Below are 18,183 nucleotides of genomic sequence, written 5' to 3' on the forward strand. Positions count from 1 at the left end.
AACATGAAAAACCAAAAAATGATCAAGTAAGAGTTATTTGGCAGCCGCAGTGGTCGTCTTTACAATGCGATTACAACGCCCTATTGACACAGTAAACTGAATAAATATAGTGTTTCGCAAAACAAATAAATATGAGTATATGCATACATATATACGTATGTATGTATATGCTAACAATATCACGTGATTTAATATTGCCATTTACATACGTAGAATATGTAAATATATATATATATATATATATATGCATATATGCAAACACTAGCTTACATACATACATACATACATACATGCATACACACGCGCGCATACATACATTTACTGATTTTCTTATAAATGCATTTGGAAAAGTTGCAAAAATTTTCTTTTAAAATTTTAATTCAATGTTGACACCGAGAGAAACCAAATACATATTTAACTACGTATGTGAGCATATCCGATATTTATATATATATTTATTATAACATACTTAGATCTAATGTATCATCGACTGCCGGTAACAGTTGCAAACATTACAAATGACATTGCTAAGTGTATTTGTTTGTAGGCACGCGCTTGTGCATCTGCATGTGCATAGCATAATTCAATAAACAAGCCTTTGTAAGGAAAAATCTTCTGAGTGTTTTGTTTAACAAACATACAAATTTTAGAATTCAACTTTTTAAAAATTAATGCAAAATCGGCAGCGCCATATACGGACTGACACATACACACACACACATACATGCACACACACATGCACCGATGTACATACATGTACACATCTACGCAGAATTAAAATTCAATAAGTATAAACTACTCATGCCTGCAAATGCAAGGATGTTTATGGGTGTATGTGTACATACGTACGTAATATACATATGAAGAAGGAATGTGCAAATAATAGCAGTTTTGTTTGAAGAAATTCTTATATATATGTATATTCTTATATATATACATACATATATATATGTATATGTATATACATATGCATACATATATATATATATATATATATATATATATATTTTTTTTTTTTTTTTTTTGCGCACATACATATGTACTTAGTACCACTAATGCCTGTAAACTTTAGTTATGACAACACTTGGGCTCAACTGTGCAACGATGTTCTTCTGCTGTTTGCAAAAAACGTAATAAAAAAATGCCGTGCAATGCAAAATGCAAAATCATACATCATGCATGTGCACCTGCTTATAAAGGTAAATTTTGTAGCTGATATAATACAACATACGACAAATAAAAACAACACACGACAACGATAACGGCAGCGGCAACGGCAGCGGCAACTTTATATGAAATCCATCTTACATGGAGATACAACAAAAATGAAGCGTACATATGTGTATAGATGTAAGTATACATTTGCTTCTTACGTTAAGCTTAAGTTTTCATTTCGGTTTTAAAATAAATGGGAATGAAATAGTTCTTCAGGTCCGACCTTAGGATGTGAAACCATATTTGATTGTTTCTTTTGTTTTTCTTTTTTCTTTTTATTATTTTTTTTTATTTTTTTTATTTTTTTTAATTTTTTTTATTTTTTGTAAATGCTCTCTTCAAATATGCCTATGCATGGCAAGTGCACATTCGAACGTTTTGAGCTGAGATTTAGCACAGCTTAGGATTATAATAAATTCAAACGCCCTTGTTAAGATATGACGATAATGTTCGAAAGCGAATTTCAATTGTGTTAACTTTCAATAAAATTTCTCCAACGTTTTTCAAAGTAACGCTTTCCTTCCTTGGGACAATTCCATTTTGATATTATAGTTCGCTTAATGTGAAGTAATAATCATATGCACATAACATGTTTGCTTAATGCCTATTATTATTATTATTCAGTTTATCAAATGTGTTTATAATGACATTAATTACATATTGTTGCGCAATTTAAATAACACTCATAGAAACCAATAACCGACAATTTACTTACATATATTTTACAATGTTATTATTACAGCCATATAGGGGACATTAGTTTTTTCTTTTTTTACTTTTTCATATACATACATATTTCTAATGTATAAAAAGAGACAAACTTTGCCGATCAGAGCGAATAATAAAATTTTGTTGTTGGATAAACTTTGTCGAGAAAATGTGTTTCGTCTTAAGTTTTGGTTTTTTTTTTTTTTTTTTTTTTTTTTTTTTTTTACACAGTCGCCAGGTTAGATTTAATGATGAATTAAACCACACTTTAAAATGTAAAAATTCGCCCATAGTCTATAACGATTTCAAAATTATAAATAAACTTCTGAACAGAGTTTCGTTAATGTATTGTGAATACATTGGCCTTTTGATGGATTCTATATACCAACTATCTCATGCACCTTAACTTTTCGATTAACGGGAATAATTTTCATGTTTTTACTGAACGTCATCAGTGCCCGTACAATTTCCTACAGTCCTATGTGTTAATTGTATTGAACATGATAAAAACGAAGATAATTTAATTACATCCATTTAGTTTTTTTTTTTTTTTTTTTTTTTTTTTTTTTTTTTTTTTTTTTTTTTTAAATTAGGAGAAGAGAGAAAGGCGAAACGGGGGATAGTTTACATGAGTAAAACTTCTACGTACTTCGAACCGTTAATTCTTTTGCAGAGCAGCGAGCAGAACACAAAAGAAGCGTCGGCACTATCCAGAGGTGTTTAACTTAGGTGTTGTGATCCCTTTACGAAAGATTACACTGCAATCGCAGGCAGTCAGGTATCGCTAAACAGGCCTTTTACTCTACGTTTTCTTTCTTTGGATTTAGTTCGCTCCTCGAATTTGTTAAAAATAAATCATGAAAATGAAATGAAATAAAAGCAGACCGCATTTACAAGCAAGTATATTACGATTGTCAAAATGCCTTCAGAGAATTGTCAGAAAGGTGCATGTGGACGAAAGAAGGAGTAGACGGTACCATTTTTGGTAAATTTGATGTTTACCATTAAAACCGAAATTTTTTTTTGTCTCACGGACAGCGCTAAAAGATTTACACTTGAAAGCGTAGCACGCACTTGACGTTTGCACGAATAGACGGACGGAGGAAATCTACCTTACCGAACGAGCATATTTTCATATCTGGGCCTTTCTCTATCCTGGTCTACCTAATGGTGTCACTTTCGGCCCATGATGTCTGCTAACATATATATATTATATATATATATATATATTATATATATAAATTATGTATAAATATTTCAAAGGCGAATCATATCCAATTTTTATCGATGTCGTGGACCTCAATACATATATGTATGCATACATACGTATATGGATATACATACATATATGTGCGATTCGCCTTTAAACGGTGCCATGGTAGATAAAGAAGTAACCTTTGAGAGGCGTTAATTTAGAAACTCTTACGAATATTTCTTAGGGTCAAATAAACGAACAACGCGACGATATATTGACGAAGATACATCTAGTCGTTATGACACATTGTGTAATATGTTGATTTAAGAAGGTATACTCTAAAGACCCACTATCGGGTAAATATAAATTACTTTTTCTTTCAGATTTAGCTGGAAAGCATTAAGAAATATTTGGAAAAAATAAGAAATTAACATTTTTATGGAAATTTTATTTAATCCTTCCTTCAATACACCTGCAATCAGTAGTTGATAGAGTTTTGTTAAAGGATTCTTGCACTTGTTCGCGGCTTAAGAAATGAAGGAAATAATTACAAAAATTGAATAAAAATAGAAAGTATTAGAAAATTATATTCAGCTGTGGCCGAATTTCGTATCTCAGTCACCAATAAAAACTTTGGCGCCCCATCCTTTTATTTATTGTTATCAAAACCTGAATGGGTGTAAGATTTATAGTCGATCTTTTTAGTTCACTAAAAGGTATAGTTAAGAACAATTAATCTACCATGTCGCGAAGTCCATCATAATTCATTTTAAAAATCACACACACACTTGGCTTTTCACAATCTACTTTCCAAGTCCAAGTTTATTTGATACTAATGTCGTTGGCTTTATTAAGAAAAAATTAATCGACCAGATTGTGTTATCGTCGTTATCGTAATTATTTTAGGCAAACAATATAACTTCATTCGATGAATGAATGTGCGTTCAGCTTTCGCTTCACTGCGGGCTTGTGCTCTAATCAATTTGGTCCATTTTCAATGGTAGCCTGCGCGCAAAAGCTACCAAATTTGAAGTCGATATCTTCGTTTTTGTGCGACCAGGAGAGTGCCAACAACATACACCACACAGACGGTTAGACATGGCTTAATTAATTCAAAATTTCATGCTGATCAAGAATATATTTATGTACTTTATACTGTCTGTGAAGCCTAAACATTTTAGGAAAACCGAATATACACCCCTTGCCCATCTTTCAGTGGGTGCACAGTTGGGGAACAATTACTCTACGTACATAACATATTCTAAAATATTTCAAAGGCATTTGAAAACATTTCATATTTTTGGTATGGTGTCCTAAACGACGTCAATAACATAATTTTCATTGCGATATTGTGATCTCGTCAGCAACGAACTTTAATTTCTTCCGTTGACCTTCATCGTCTTTTCGACACACATCGTATATCTGGAATTTCTGAAATTGCGTTTTTAACGAAACTTGTATAATGAACTCGATCAGTAAAGATGCGTACGCGCGGCATGATTGTTTGTGATGATAATATAAAAATTTTTTTTTTTTTTTTTTTTTTTTTTATTATATTTTTGTTATTCGTTGGTTTGTGTTCGCGTTGATTCGAAACGCTTTCCACGATGTGGAGGCAAAAAAAAAAAAAAAATGCACAAACGAATTATGAAAATATTGCGATTTGATAGCAAATGCTTTCGTCCAGGTCCAGAGTCGTTAAGTGCAAATTAAAAAAAAATTAACTGACTTCCTTGAAGCTTCATAACGCTCATAAGATACTTTTTTCTCTACCTCTTTAAAAAAAGATTAAACGAAATGATTCACTGCAGATATTTTGGGAAATTTCCAGCAGTTCATTATGCATAATAACTTAAGGCAACCATCGCGCGACACTGAAGAGTACGATCAAGAAAAACATCAGCTTTAAATACATGGTAACTCAATATACAATAATGCTACCGATTACGCTCATTTGCAAAATGATATTCGATCGGTATACAACATATATATAAAAGAAATGCGAAACAATTTGTAAAAAAATCAAACTCAATGGATTTTTTGATCTAACGACTCATCATTAAATGCTTCGCACTTTGCTTAGTACAATTTATTATACCTCACAACACTTGTGATGCAAAACTATATTAAATATGTCCAGACATATACAATATCCAAAAGGACTTGAGATAGACACACCGTTTACTATATCTATCGCGATTCAGAATGTTACTCAGAGCGATCTGTCCGTCTTGTTTTCTCCTATCTCTCCTAGCTCTCAATGTTTGAGATATTTTGATGACACGTAGTACATTCAAACCAATTCGAAAATGGACCAGTTTCTCGAGCGCTTCACATGTAACGACTTATTTTGAAAAATCGTAATACGAAACTGCAGTACGAATGAAATGAAATCTAGGATATTTAATCGTGAGCCATGCTCTACTATAGTGTTCTTATTTGTTGTTTTAGATCTTCGTACAAACCGAAAATGTTTTTTCTCTCATTATTGTCGTCTTTGCTAACCTTGTATCATATTCGCCCATTGATATATTTAAGTGATTTTTATACCCGTTAACCGAAAAATGAAGGGTACAATCATTTTGTCAAAACGTTTGCAACAACTAGAAACAATCGTATATATATATATATATATATATATATATATTATATATTCTTCATCACGATCAAATTCTAAATCGATTTTAATCCGCTCTAATCTGAGTAATCGAAGGCGAGGAATTTCGACTAGCAACTCAATGGTCGTGGGTTCGAATCTTAAGTGCGATAGAGTTTTCAATTAAGCCCGATAGACTTATATGCTAGTGCTTTAAAGGTTTAGTCTTAGAATTTATTTCTCTGGCGAAATTAATAATAATAATAATAATAATAATAATAATTAATAATAAATCGATTGAAGTATGTCAACTTGTTTGTCGGTCCGTCGGACCGTTGGTGTTATTTCTGTTATCAGTGTTCTCCTGCCTACAAAAATGAAATGATCGACTCCAGATTTAACAAAATTATTGGAAATTCTTGCATACAACGTGGTGTTGCAAACGGATCAAATCGGTTAAAGGGCACGCTTATAGTACTACGTAAATTGAGAATAGCTTTGCTATTTAAAAGGAATAAAAAATTGGTTTTTTTGCTCACCACTCAAAAACTACGGCAGACAAATCTAGCAAAAATTTGAAAATATATTTTATGAGCGATGCTGTTAACGGTAAAATTGACCACGCCTACCCAATACCATAGCGTATCAAAGTTGAATATTTTTTTTTAATAACCTTATAACGTACAGAAGTAAGCTTCAAAAACCCCATAAGCCATCGAAGCATCCCCGACCGCTGTGTCTATGCACGTGTCCGTCTGCCCAGTGGTCTAGTGTCTGTGATAAATGTTCTTCCGTTCCGTAAAAATGAGGATAACGCTTACAAATTTGCAAAGCAAAGTTTAAAAATGACCTAAACCGGTCGACGAAAATGCCAGCAGCACCCGCACGCCTATGTAAAAAGAACTGCAACCACCTTAGCTTTCCACCGCCTTTTTCTTGCTTAGTATTTATAAAGTACAACATATAAAGCATATAAATTTCTACCTATATATTCTGAAAATACAAGAACCATGGGGACCATTCATAAGGTTATGTAAATTTAGTGCCTTTTCACGATTTCTCTAAGTTATTACGATCGCGATTCGTCCTCACTTAATAGCGTGTACTTCTTTGTCGCAATGGCTTCCGAACCTTATGATGTTCATGTTTCGATTTTATTCGGGAAATATTCGCGTACTCGCTTTGGAACGATTGTAACGGTTATAACTTTTGTAAATTCTTGACAGCATACGTAACGTGCTTAGGGCTCAAGCCGATTTTAGCTAAAAATTCGAATAATTTGTAAATATATCTAAAGCAAATTTCTAGGGCAAAGTATTGATATGTTGCAAGGTGAAAACGAAATGCAAAATAGAAGACATTTTACAACAACAGGCATAGATAATAAGCATAACTTATTAAAGATTTTTATTTTTGTGTTCATACGAGTCAGTCATGAAATTTTTGATTCTGCTAGTTTGTGGATACAATTCGTAATTGAATGTAAATAAATCCATATACATCGAAGAGTGTGTGAAATGTGTGAAAAAAAAAAAAAAAAAAAAATTTGGAAAAGTCTTTCATATACGTTCGAGTGTATGTTAATTAACAGAAAACTTGTATCGAAGACGAGTTTAATGAATTTATGTTTACTTATGTTATTTATTCTATTCAAAGAGCTTTTTAATCATAATAATAATAATAATAATAATAATAATAAAAGTTAAATATATATTCTCGAATTTTTTTTGTTTTTTATAAACAGAAAGTTATTATCATGAAATTGTTTATGTAAATTATATAAATATCAACAGATTCGTGTACGCCAATCAGTTGTGGAAGTTGCTTCTTTTTTTTTTTTTTTTTTTTTTTTAGGCCTTAAGTTATATTACGTGTAACATTACGCACAAATAATAAAATAATTCATTGGAAAGTAAACAATCTGCCCCTTTTCATTATATGAATACATGCATGCTGGCATGCATATATGGACATATCCATATGTATGGATAAACATGAACTTGCTGCTGTTTATGATACCGTTTATATGAATATTTCATTTGCACAGTCACATTAACTAGCATCGAACGCGAATGGGTTGACTGTTCAGTAACGCTTCAACTGTCAACAACTACTGAGCACATTGAGAGACTGTTTAAACATTAAACGCTTCGTTTGACGTTATGTGTTCGCTGATAAGAGAAAACTCTGAAAGTCCTTTAGATCACGATGAGTTAATGTTAAAGGAATTGGAAAGGCGCGACGGCATTTATTCTTTTATCTTTCATGAATTAGAGGCACCGCGCGAAAATTTTATAAAAGAAGAAAACAAAATCCTTCCGCCAACGAGTCCTACGGTGAATAGGCAAACTTTTGCGTTTAATGAATCATCTGAACTACCAATACAATCGCCGTCAGTTCATTTGCCTGCATTATCTACATCCAATAACAGCGACCATTTACCTGATGTGACAAATGTTTTTCAAACGCCGACAATAACATTGCCTACGGTACGGCAATCAAATGAGGAAAATTCATTACAAAAAATGCCATCCTTTGGTGCTCCTAAGTTAACAATGTGTAATAATCATTATTTAAAAGCATGGCGTCCGGCATCATCGCTATTCTATGATTGTACAAAAATTTGCAATTATGTGTCGAATCGAACTTTCCGTGTTCGTATACCAATGCCGCGTTTTTCGCATATATCTGCTCCTCTCATACGTAATAGACGTCACGCACTTAAAGAAACGGCCGACTATAAAAATTGTAAAATGTGCACGATAGGCGTACCGGATTTGCGTTCATTATTTCCCAACGATCCCGATGTGCATGCGCCCTTCAACAAACTCTCTAATATGCATGAGAAATCCGGAGGCGTCATAACACCTACAATTTTAATAGACCAACAGCAATAATAATTTTTTGTATTGTAATTATTTTTTATTTTTTTTTTTAGTGAACTGAGACTGAAAGACTGACTGAATGACTGAAAGATGATTAAAATTAAAAATGTACAAATTTTTATTCAAATAAAATTGTGCTTAATTTTTTTACACCTGATATAAATGGACAGCGTGAACAGCTTAAGATTATTCCACTCTTCCGATATCTTTTAGATTAAGCATGTCGCCATCTTTTCGTCCGTCTGTCTAATTGTCTATGAATGTTTGACGTAAAAATTTTCTTCATTACAAAAATGAAGTTAATTATTAACTTCAAACTTGGCAGAATTATTAAAAGTTTTTTCCCTGCAAATTGCTGCGGAAAAGAAGCGAAATCGGTCGAAAGAAGCACCTACTGTGCCATATAAACAACTGTGAACAATTTTGCTTTCGAAAGAAAACAAAAGAAAAAAATTATATTCGGTCGTGACCGAATCCAAAAAAAAAAGAAAAAAAAAAAGGAAATTTTCATACTCTGCAATATTGGGTGGGCGCAGCTGATTTTTTCTATTTTCAGCATCAAAGTGAAAGTTTAGACGTTGTACTTGTTGTACCTTATGAGTAATAAGGTGAAAACAAGGGAAGGCATGTAGGCGCGTTTTTTTGAAAAGTTTGGATCAATTGCAAAATCCTTTTGCAAATTTGTTGGCGATATATTGATTTTTGCGAACTCCAGATATATATTATTGCTCGGATGGACAGATGGCCAGTTTAAGAAAATAAAAGTTTTGAAAATAAAAAAAAAAATTGAAATTGAAATTGAAATTCTGATACCCTATAAAAGGTGAAAGGTTATAAAATAATATCCAGGTGCAAACCTACTTCTCTCTTTTATGCTTTATTTCGTCTTCGTAGCCTAAAGCCTTTTTGCCTCATGTCTCGTTATCGATCATGTATCGAACGATGGATATTCGTTCCAAGTCAAATTCCTATCGTTCTTAAGATATTCCTTCTCTCCTTTGTTTGTAAAAATTATTCTTCCCAATATCTGTGATAGTGTTAGTTATATCTTACTATTATTAAACGATTAGTTAATTTTTTTTTTTTTTAAATCATATGCAGATCTCAATAATCCGTTTCATAAATTCACTTTACTGACCTATTAAATTTTGTTTTAATTAAGAAAGACTTTCATTATTTATAGCCTTTGAAATTAATTATTTTTTTCTAAGCTCATTCCTCATTCATGCAATCTGAAGTCCCGAAGATAGGTCGTCTCTGTTCACTCTCTCTTTCTTTTACCATTATTATTATTATTATTATTATTATTATTATTATTATTTTCATTTATTTGCTCAGCTGATTGTTGTTCAGCATTATTGCATTATTACACAACATTACAATTATGCTAATCGTTGTTAGAGATAAATATAGAATTATTTCTTTTGTTTTATTTGTTATTCAACTACAAATTTTATATCAACAAATGGTTTTTTTTTTTTTTTTTTTTTTTTTTGTTATTTTGAATGATTTTGACTTTTATAATATGAATAATAATATCTTATGCGATATTAAACAACAACTACCATGAGCATGTAGGGTGATAAATTGAAATTTATTTTACGATAGAAAGAATATGGTAAAAGAAATAGGTGAAGAGGGTAGAAAAATTAAAAAACCGAAGATTACAAAACTTGAAATTATGAGCAATAATGCGAAAAAAAACAGAGTGTATGTATGTATATATATACAAATAAGTGTTTAGATGAAACGTAATGTAACACAAGCAAGCAAGTACAACATAATAGTTAAGCAACATGCTAAAAATCCTATTAAAATATATTCAGTGATATGGTAATATAACTGAGCTGATAAATGACGGCGACTGAATTTCAATTAGAGCCGCAAATGAAGCGGAAATGCTGTTCATAGAATTAAACTGAATTTCAGCCAATGAATCAGAGAAGTAGAACAGTGGTATATATATGTCGTTCAAATCCCTCTACTCGATAATATTCCGGGCAGATAACATTAACAAGCTCCTAGTTAAGCAAGTCTAAATGAAAGTTAATGCTAGAGTGCTCCATCCACGATGTTTAGATTAATTCTTTATTCTATAACGCAAGCGTATCAAGTTCATGATTTAGTAACTGGATCGCAAAGGTTATGCTTAATAAATCAATAATAAATAGTCTATGCTTATGCGATATTAAAGTCCATACCCAAGAACATCACATTCGAGAGCTTTCAATGGAAACAGCAAAAACTGCTTTTGGACGGACGCAATAGGTTGCGTATAATATTGATAGGATGAGTTCCAAATCATCCCAGAAGCCTAGTAAATAGTGTCTTAGTAATAACGGGATCAGCAAATTCTTCCGACTTTTCACTTTATTGACGATCATCTCAATGTGCAGATTAAGGCGCAACTGACTATTAAGAATAACACCCAGATTCAACGAAAAGGACGTGCTATTCATGCAGCATTCGTGAATGCATGGCATAGATTGTGTACAGAGACAAGTCCGCGCCTGCTGAATATTTTTGTTTTGCCTTTATTTCCGTGCAGTCCCACTAAGTTTAAATCAGGCACAAAGTCAAGTAGTCAAACGTGTTGAACGATCGAATCAATTTGACATAATCGGCACATCCAAGAATATTTGAAGCTATTTAGATGTAAAGCAAAAAGACTTCGTCTCAGATGATTACCTTGAGGAAAACCGGAGATCGTTGGGTTTGAAAATTAGCAGAATGTGGTTAATTCCAACGAACACTCGACTACGATCGGTGTGGATCACATCAATTGAAAGACGATTGCGAAATGCTTCATGTATTGAACACAACCGTTTCAAAAGGGTTATAAACATAGCCCCATCCCCTTCCCCCCTCCTCTTCGATTCCCCGCGCTTTCATTAGTACAAATAATGTAATTGAATTTGTACTGAAGATTGATCCTCGCACATATAGGTACTCACTAGCAAGGCTATGGCAAAGTAGTAGATTTCGAAATGCCTCTGTAATTACGAATCAAGCGCGTGTTATTAGATTTTTGTAAAGGGAAGGGAAAGCCACCTCCTCTCCAAACTATCATTAATTAGTTTGGGAAGAAATCCATTTGTTTGCTTTGCTTGGTTCAGAATGCCATCAAAGTGGACCATAAACTCGTCATCCGTTTTCTCGCCTCTCGCTTGCCAACCTTTCCTCCTTTTTGCATTTTATGTAAACCTTTTTTTTTTTTTGCTTTTGATTTTTATTAGGTTTACTTAAATAATTCAAGTTCAAGTAAATCTGTGAAACCATAATTGTTTCGTTCATGAGTCATGGCTTCGAGCTAAGGTGCACATCATACCTATGCCTTTCAGTTAAGAGTAAATCACTTCTTTAAATAAGCAAACATAATTTCTTCAATCTTTTGTCTTTCGCTAGCATGCATCAAATCCACTCTTTCACTGCCCTTTTAAATGCTGATCTTCATAAATGCAGACTATATAGTATTAGTAACTCGGTTATTTACTTTATAAAAAAAAAAAAAATTTTATTTACTTAGTGTCTGTGTAATTATGTTAAGTTTACACATATGTTATTATATTACATAATTATATTTTTTAAAAGCAATAAACATATAAATGATTTTTTTTTTACCATTAAACTCGTATACGTATTCTTTAATTTTTACAATAATGTGTTAGTTCTCATGTTCGTATTAACTATTACTTGGTTCTCATTTATTCCTCATTTTCATATTACTTTAAATGGTTTTCTTTGCTCTGATTTTTACGTTTTTTTCTAATCACTACCATAGGATCGGTTCATTCATTCATTAAAAATCAAAACACTTTCAATATCGAATAAGTAAGAAAATTAAATTCTCTCGGGATCGTATCTTTTATACCCGTATTACCCGTATATCCCCAAAAAAAAAGGGCAAAAGAAGTAAACGAACAAAATTCTTATGCTCTATAAAATCGAGTGGACACAGTTGATTTCTTCTAGTTTCAAAATAAAAATTTTTATCGAATAGGCAATGTGGGCAGATTGTAGGCTTGCCCCTTTGAAAAGTTTAAGTCAAGTCCGAATTCTGTTGCTACAACAACCTGTTGGCGCAACTTTATAGTATTTGTGGTAATAATTCTCTCGCTAGCGAAGGTGAAGTTACCGCCTACAAATTCTGCAAAAGAATTTGGAATTGACCTAAACTTTTTAAAGGACACAATTAAGTGCCATGATAATAATTTTGAAATTCGTATAGATTGTGTAGATTGTTGATTCGATTGAATTTCGATCTATTACTTAAACGTGAAGTGAACTTTTTTTGCCGTTGTCCAGACAAAGACCAAAGATGATAATCATGACTTTAAATAGATAGATGCATTAAGAAGAAGCCGAAGTTATAGATGCCTTCTTACATCATTCCCATATACCATGGAAGTAAAAAATCTTAATACATTTTATGTTTGTATAAGTGGATGATAGATAGCCTTACACATCTACATACATCTATATATATATATATATATATATATATCTATAGATAACTAACGGCTTTTTCTAATTCTTAAATGCATATATATATATATATATATATATAAATGCGCCTGTATTTGTACGAATTTGCATGTTGCAAATGAAATATATTGGATGAAGCGGAGAATTGTACGAGCGAGCCATCAGCATTTGTATATGCATAGTTAGATGGAATTTCTATGCACTTTCTCTACATTTTAATGAATAAATAACATATCAAATTCCAAACTTTGTGCCAACTTGTTCTGTACGATTAAATAAATTCGCTCGCAAGCATATTGCATTGTTGCTTTAAAGGTCTACTACTCTACACTATTTTACTTCACTTTACTTTACTTTACTGTACTCTACTCTACTCTAGTCTACTCTATGCATAAAATTCATTATTCATTCTCGTTCACTTGACTGGAGATTATTATTAGATAAAATATTAAACAAAAAGAGAAAGAGACAGAGCAACAGAAACAAAACAAGGAATGGTCGAAAAAATTACCAACTCATTACATGAACACAAATTGTCACAGCTTGCAATATTCTCCTTTTTTTTCTTCTTTTTCCTTTTGCTCGATCTGTCAGTGCACATATAAATTGAGCAACGTGCATGCCTGCAGCGTAAGCTCATATAGCAGTTGGTATCAAACCCACCCGTATGGGGGGGGGGGGCGCAAAGATGCGAGAGAGTTTATGCTCGAAGATAATCTTTACAATTTTCTTGCTTTTGTGTGTTATTTGTGAAAATTGGAATAATAAAATCCATAAAAGAAGACACTGACACTCAAACTGAAACTGATTCAATCATCTGGGCCATCCTTTTATCCGTAAAGGGTCATTGTTTCCATGAAAATGTTATTTTAAACTGTTTTTTTTTTTTTACTTTTTGCCTTATAAGCTACAATAATACACATGTACATGTTTAGCAACCATATAGATTTATATATATATATGCACTATCTATTACTATTATCTTTCTAATGGGAAAACACGTAACAAAGTTATATGTACTGTAAGCTCGAAAGCTGTGCATTTGCCACTTCAGATTGTTGGTTAATATCAAATGTATCATCAATGGGATTTTTATCGATGTACTCGATATAAATAGTGGACTTGTCCATGAAAAAGTATTAAAATGTTAACAATATCACCGGTTCAGTTCGGACGACAACTCACCTGGAATTTTGGTTTTTCTTATTAAATTCAAATGCAAAAGTTTTGAAAAAACTCTAACTAATCAAACTATATATATATATATATTAATATATATGTTCAAATTTAGGAATCGCGTGTCAAACAGATCATCAGTTCGTGTGTTGTAAAGCAATTTCGTATGAATTACAACAGCCTGTGATTGCCGAATCTGCTAAGAGAACTTTAATAGCAATAGCCCCGAAGCACCCAAAAAATATATTTTGAAAAAGAAAAAATGATGAACGCTGCTCATCTAAAGAACAAATGACGGAATGACGGCTATTAGATTGAGATAGCAAAAGAGTTGTGAGCGTGAATTGTGGTAAATAAGAAAATCAATTACGGACTCTGTTGTAGCATGAAATGTAAAGAAATGATAAGTGCAAAGAAATCAAAGATCGATCGGAATATTAATGTACTAATATAGGTAAGAGAATTTTCATTTCAAAACTGTACCGTTTGTCTATGACATCTACTAATAAATTAATAGATTGTCGTGATGTCTTCTTTGCTAAAGACTTACGTAGAAATGAAATAATAAATTAAACGGTAGGCAACGCAAAAGAAGCTGTTAAAGTAACCAAAGTTAACAACTGACGCTATGACAATCGTAACACAAGCGCAACTGAGTGTAATAATAATAATAGAGCTCTGAACCAAAAGTGAAGGAGAATATATATTAGTGTCTTAAAAATGACTGACCAAATGGACTTACAGAAGTTTCTTCAAAACTTTGAAGAAAACTTACCTGAAAACGACAAAGACTTATCGATAGAAGGGAGAATATGATATATATGAATATATATAAAGGTCTTCTGAAAAGTTTTCAACCAGCAACACTTGTTCACTGCTGCGTTTGATAAGTACTCATCAATACCAATCTCAGCCATGAGAACACAGTCAAAACAATAGACTACGAAGAGGTCATCGGCTACAAAAAAAAGGCAAACGTTATGTCTTCGATTGAAATGGCAACTGTTGTCTACAACACCCATGCAATTACCTTAATTGGTTATCCTGTAAACCGGAAAATCATTGCCGCACCAATTTATTATGCGTCATTACTCGGCAAGCTGGAAGCACAAGTTATAGAAAACGGAAAAATTTGATTGATCAGTACAAGGCGCCAACTCACATCTCAACCTTTGCTATGCCTAAAATTACGGTTAGGGTTGCTCCAGAAAATAAAATTTTACATTCGGTGAATAAATTGCGTCGCCAAATTGCGACAACATCACTTTCGTTGGTAATTATTTTGCAGAGAAAGTTTCCAAGTTTCCTACTTAGGCAGATTAACGGTATACGAGCATGATTGAAGAAAGTGTATAGAGACTTGCAAGCGATTGAGATGTATAGGAAAATAAAAATTAATTGGGCAACAAGCATTTGTTTCTTTCTTAGGTCAAAAACTTGTCGAATAATCCTCGTAGGTATACACATGAATAAATATATAAATATATATAAATATATGTAATAAATATATAATAAATATATATGTTTATAAATATATGAATATATTTATACATTTAAAAAACTATATATACCTGCTTCGCTTTAAAGCAATGTTTTGGAGGCTGTAGCGCGTTCCTCTATTGGAAAAACAATTCATTTAGTCATTTGAAAATAACCAAGAGAATTATTGGCGGGCAAGACGGCTTCGCTTAATAGAATTCTTCATTTATTTTCCCAACAAAATGCGTAAACCTATCTATCTATCTATCTATCTATCTATCTATCTATCCTTCTTCCCTGTGAAAGCGTGCGATTCACGAGAGCTCTTATATTAGATCGAACTAACCTAGAATGTTAACTGACGTCATCGAAACTTGTATTAAAGCTCGCATTAATCTTCCAACATTTTCCTCAGGACGGTAGACACATAGAGACGTACTTTTTATGAGAACATTTTTTATAAAGACCTATGTGGTTCAAATTCGAGATAGTTAATATTTTTATCAAATAACATTTATGGACCAATTTTTAATCAAAAAAAACCAACTTGATCTTTTTGACTTATAACGAATTACTGTCATATGGAACGGAGTTGAAAAAATTAGCCCAACCGATCCGGAATTTTGACAATAACTTAACATAGTATGCAGCGATTCGTCTGGAGAGATTGAAAATATAGAAAATTTTTTTTTTTTTTTCATAAAACTCTCCTTTCTAAAACGAGACCCCTTATGCATAGTGGTCGTTACAGTTGTACGATTCAAATTATTTTTCGTAGAACAGCTCAGTGTACTAAACGTCAGCCCAGTATGATGCATATAATTGGTTGTAGACAGACAAGTTTAATCAGTCTAATGTCTAATTCGGCATAGAGTATCTCTGCTCTTGAGAATTCAGCCCTGCTTTAGCTAAACGCATTAGCACTGTGGAAAAGTGTACACTGTGATCATTGTGAAGCGTGATATGAAATGTTTTATAGTCTCAATTGGTTCATTTTCATAATTGGAATTATCATTTTGATGCACGGTATCGGAAATAAACTATCATTGATTAGCCACTGGTTCAAAGCATTGTTGGCCATGTTTTGTTGGCCATTCGAAACGACTGAAAGGTTTACCATGTGGCATCTTAATCAACCATTGATTTACATTTTCGTTGCTACTTATATCTCCGCTACCGCATCCTTCGATCATATTCCAACTAAAGGGCGCTACGTTCAAGACAAGAACAGAGCGTACATGCGGAATGAGATGAGAAACTTTTCCGAAAACGAGTTGCAAATAATAAAATTTTTTTAATACTTACGTCTTCAACCTTCACTCACTTCAACATAACAATATATACATACATACATACGCTTGTGTATATAGGCGTATATATTTATATAGATTTTTCTACATATTTCTGTTCAGTGTTATAAAATGTTAATGATGTTTTAAATATCCTGCCGCATTACCTTATGTATCGACGGCAATGATAAAACGAATCACGAAACAATACAAAGTTAAAAAAAAAAAAAAAGAACTAAAGGATACGGATAATTTAATGCTTGCCTGTTTGTTTGCGAGATGTACAAGTGTATAGTTAAAGCCTCCCATAAATGTTGGAAAAAAGCATGATGTGATTATTTATCCTTTCTTAATGTATTCCGTTTTACTGTCATTATGTCGATAGGAAGACCAACCAACCAACCAACCAACCAACCAACCAATACAACAAAAGCAGCTTAAAAAAGCCGGCTCTGTTCCATTTTTGGAAGTGGAAGAAAGCTTTTAGCTGCCTTAACTATAATAAAACCTTGAAGATAAGTAATGGGGATGCTGTAGCATATAAATGCATATACATACGTTGACATACACACACACACACACACACACACACACATTTTTACGTGTTCGTATATAAAATGTTTGAAAGCAAATTACAAAGTTAGTGAAACTTTGGTTTTGTTAAAATGCCCGAATCAATAAAATTCAAGGTCATTTAATGCATTTAACCGTAAAAAAAAAAAAAAACACTTGAATTAACTACTTTAGAACTATACAGGTTTAGCAGTCAAAGAGCAAAGATATATGTATTAATTTTACTACACTTATGTAGAATGTTAGTTAAAAAAAATTTTCCATAAGAGAACTTATGCTAAGCATTTAAGAACCCCCACCCCCCACCCCCCACCCCCCACCCCCCACTCCGCCCCAAGAGAGCAAATTGAACTCACTTTGTCCAACGGAATTTATTATACAAAATGTAATGAGGAATTTGGAAACAAAATTGATTGATTTATTGACGACGGACTCTATGAAACTCAGTGCGGTGTTTAACGGTAACATCACGGATATGCAATATCATGTCGCATAACATACTTCCGGATTTTGCAAAAACATTGTCGATCTTTTCATCTTAACTCAATGTTAGGCCGTTTCACAAATTCTTATGTCTCTTGG

General features: G+C 32.5%; 1 protein-coding gene across 1 annotated transcript; it reads left to right on the top strand.

The window, feature by feature from the left end:
- Positions 1-7,796: 7,796 nt before the first annotated feature.
- Positions 7,797-8,611, top strand: LOC119644573. Its single transcript, XM_038044171.1, has one exon. It carries the CDS (start codon positions 7,877-7,879, stop codon positions 8,609-8,611), a length of 735 nt encoding a protein of 244 aa, XP_037900099.1. The 5' UTR covers positions 7,797-7,876.
- Positions 8,612-18,183: the final 9,572 nt, after the last annotated feature.

Source organism: Glossina fuscipes, unplaced genomic scaffold, assembly GCF_014805625.2.
Source record: "Glossina fuscipes isolate IAEA_lab_2018 unplaced genomic scaffold, Yale_Gfus_2 0, whole genome shotgun sequence".
Classification (NCBI taxonomy): domain Eukaryota; kingdom Metazoa; phylum Arthropoda; class Insecta; order Diptera; family Glossinidae; genus Glossina; species Glossina fuscipes.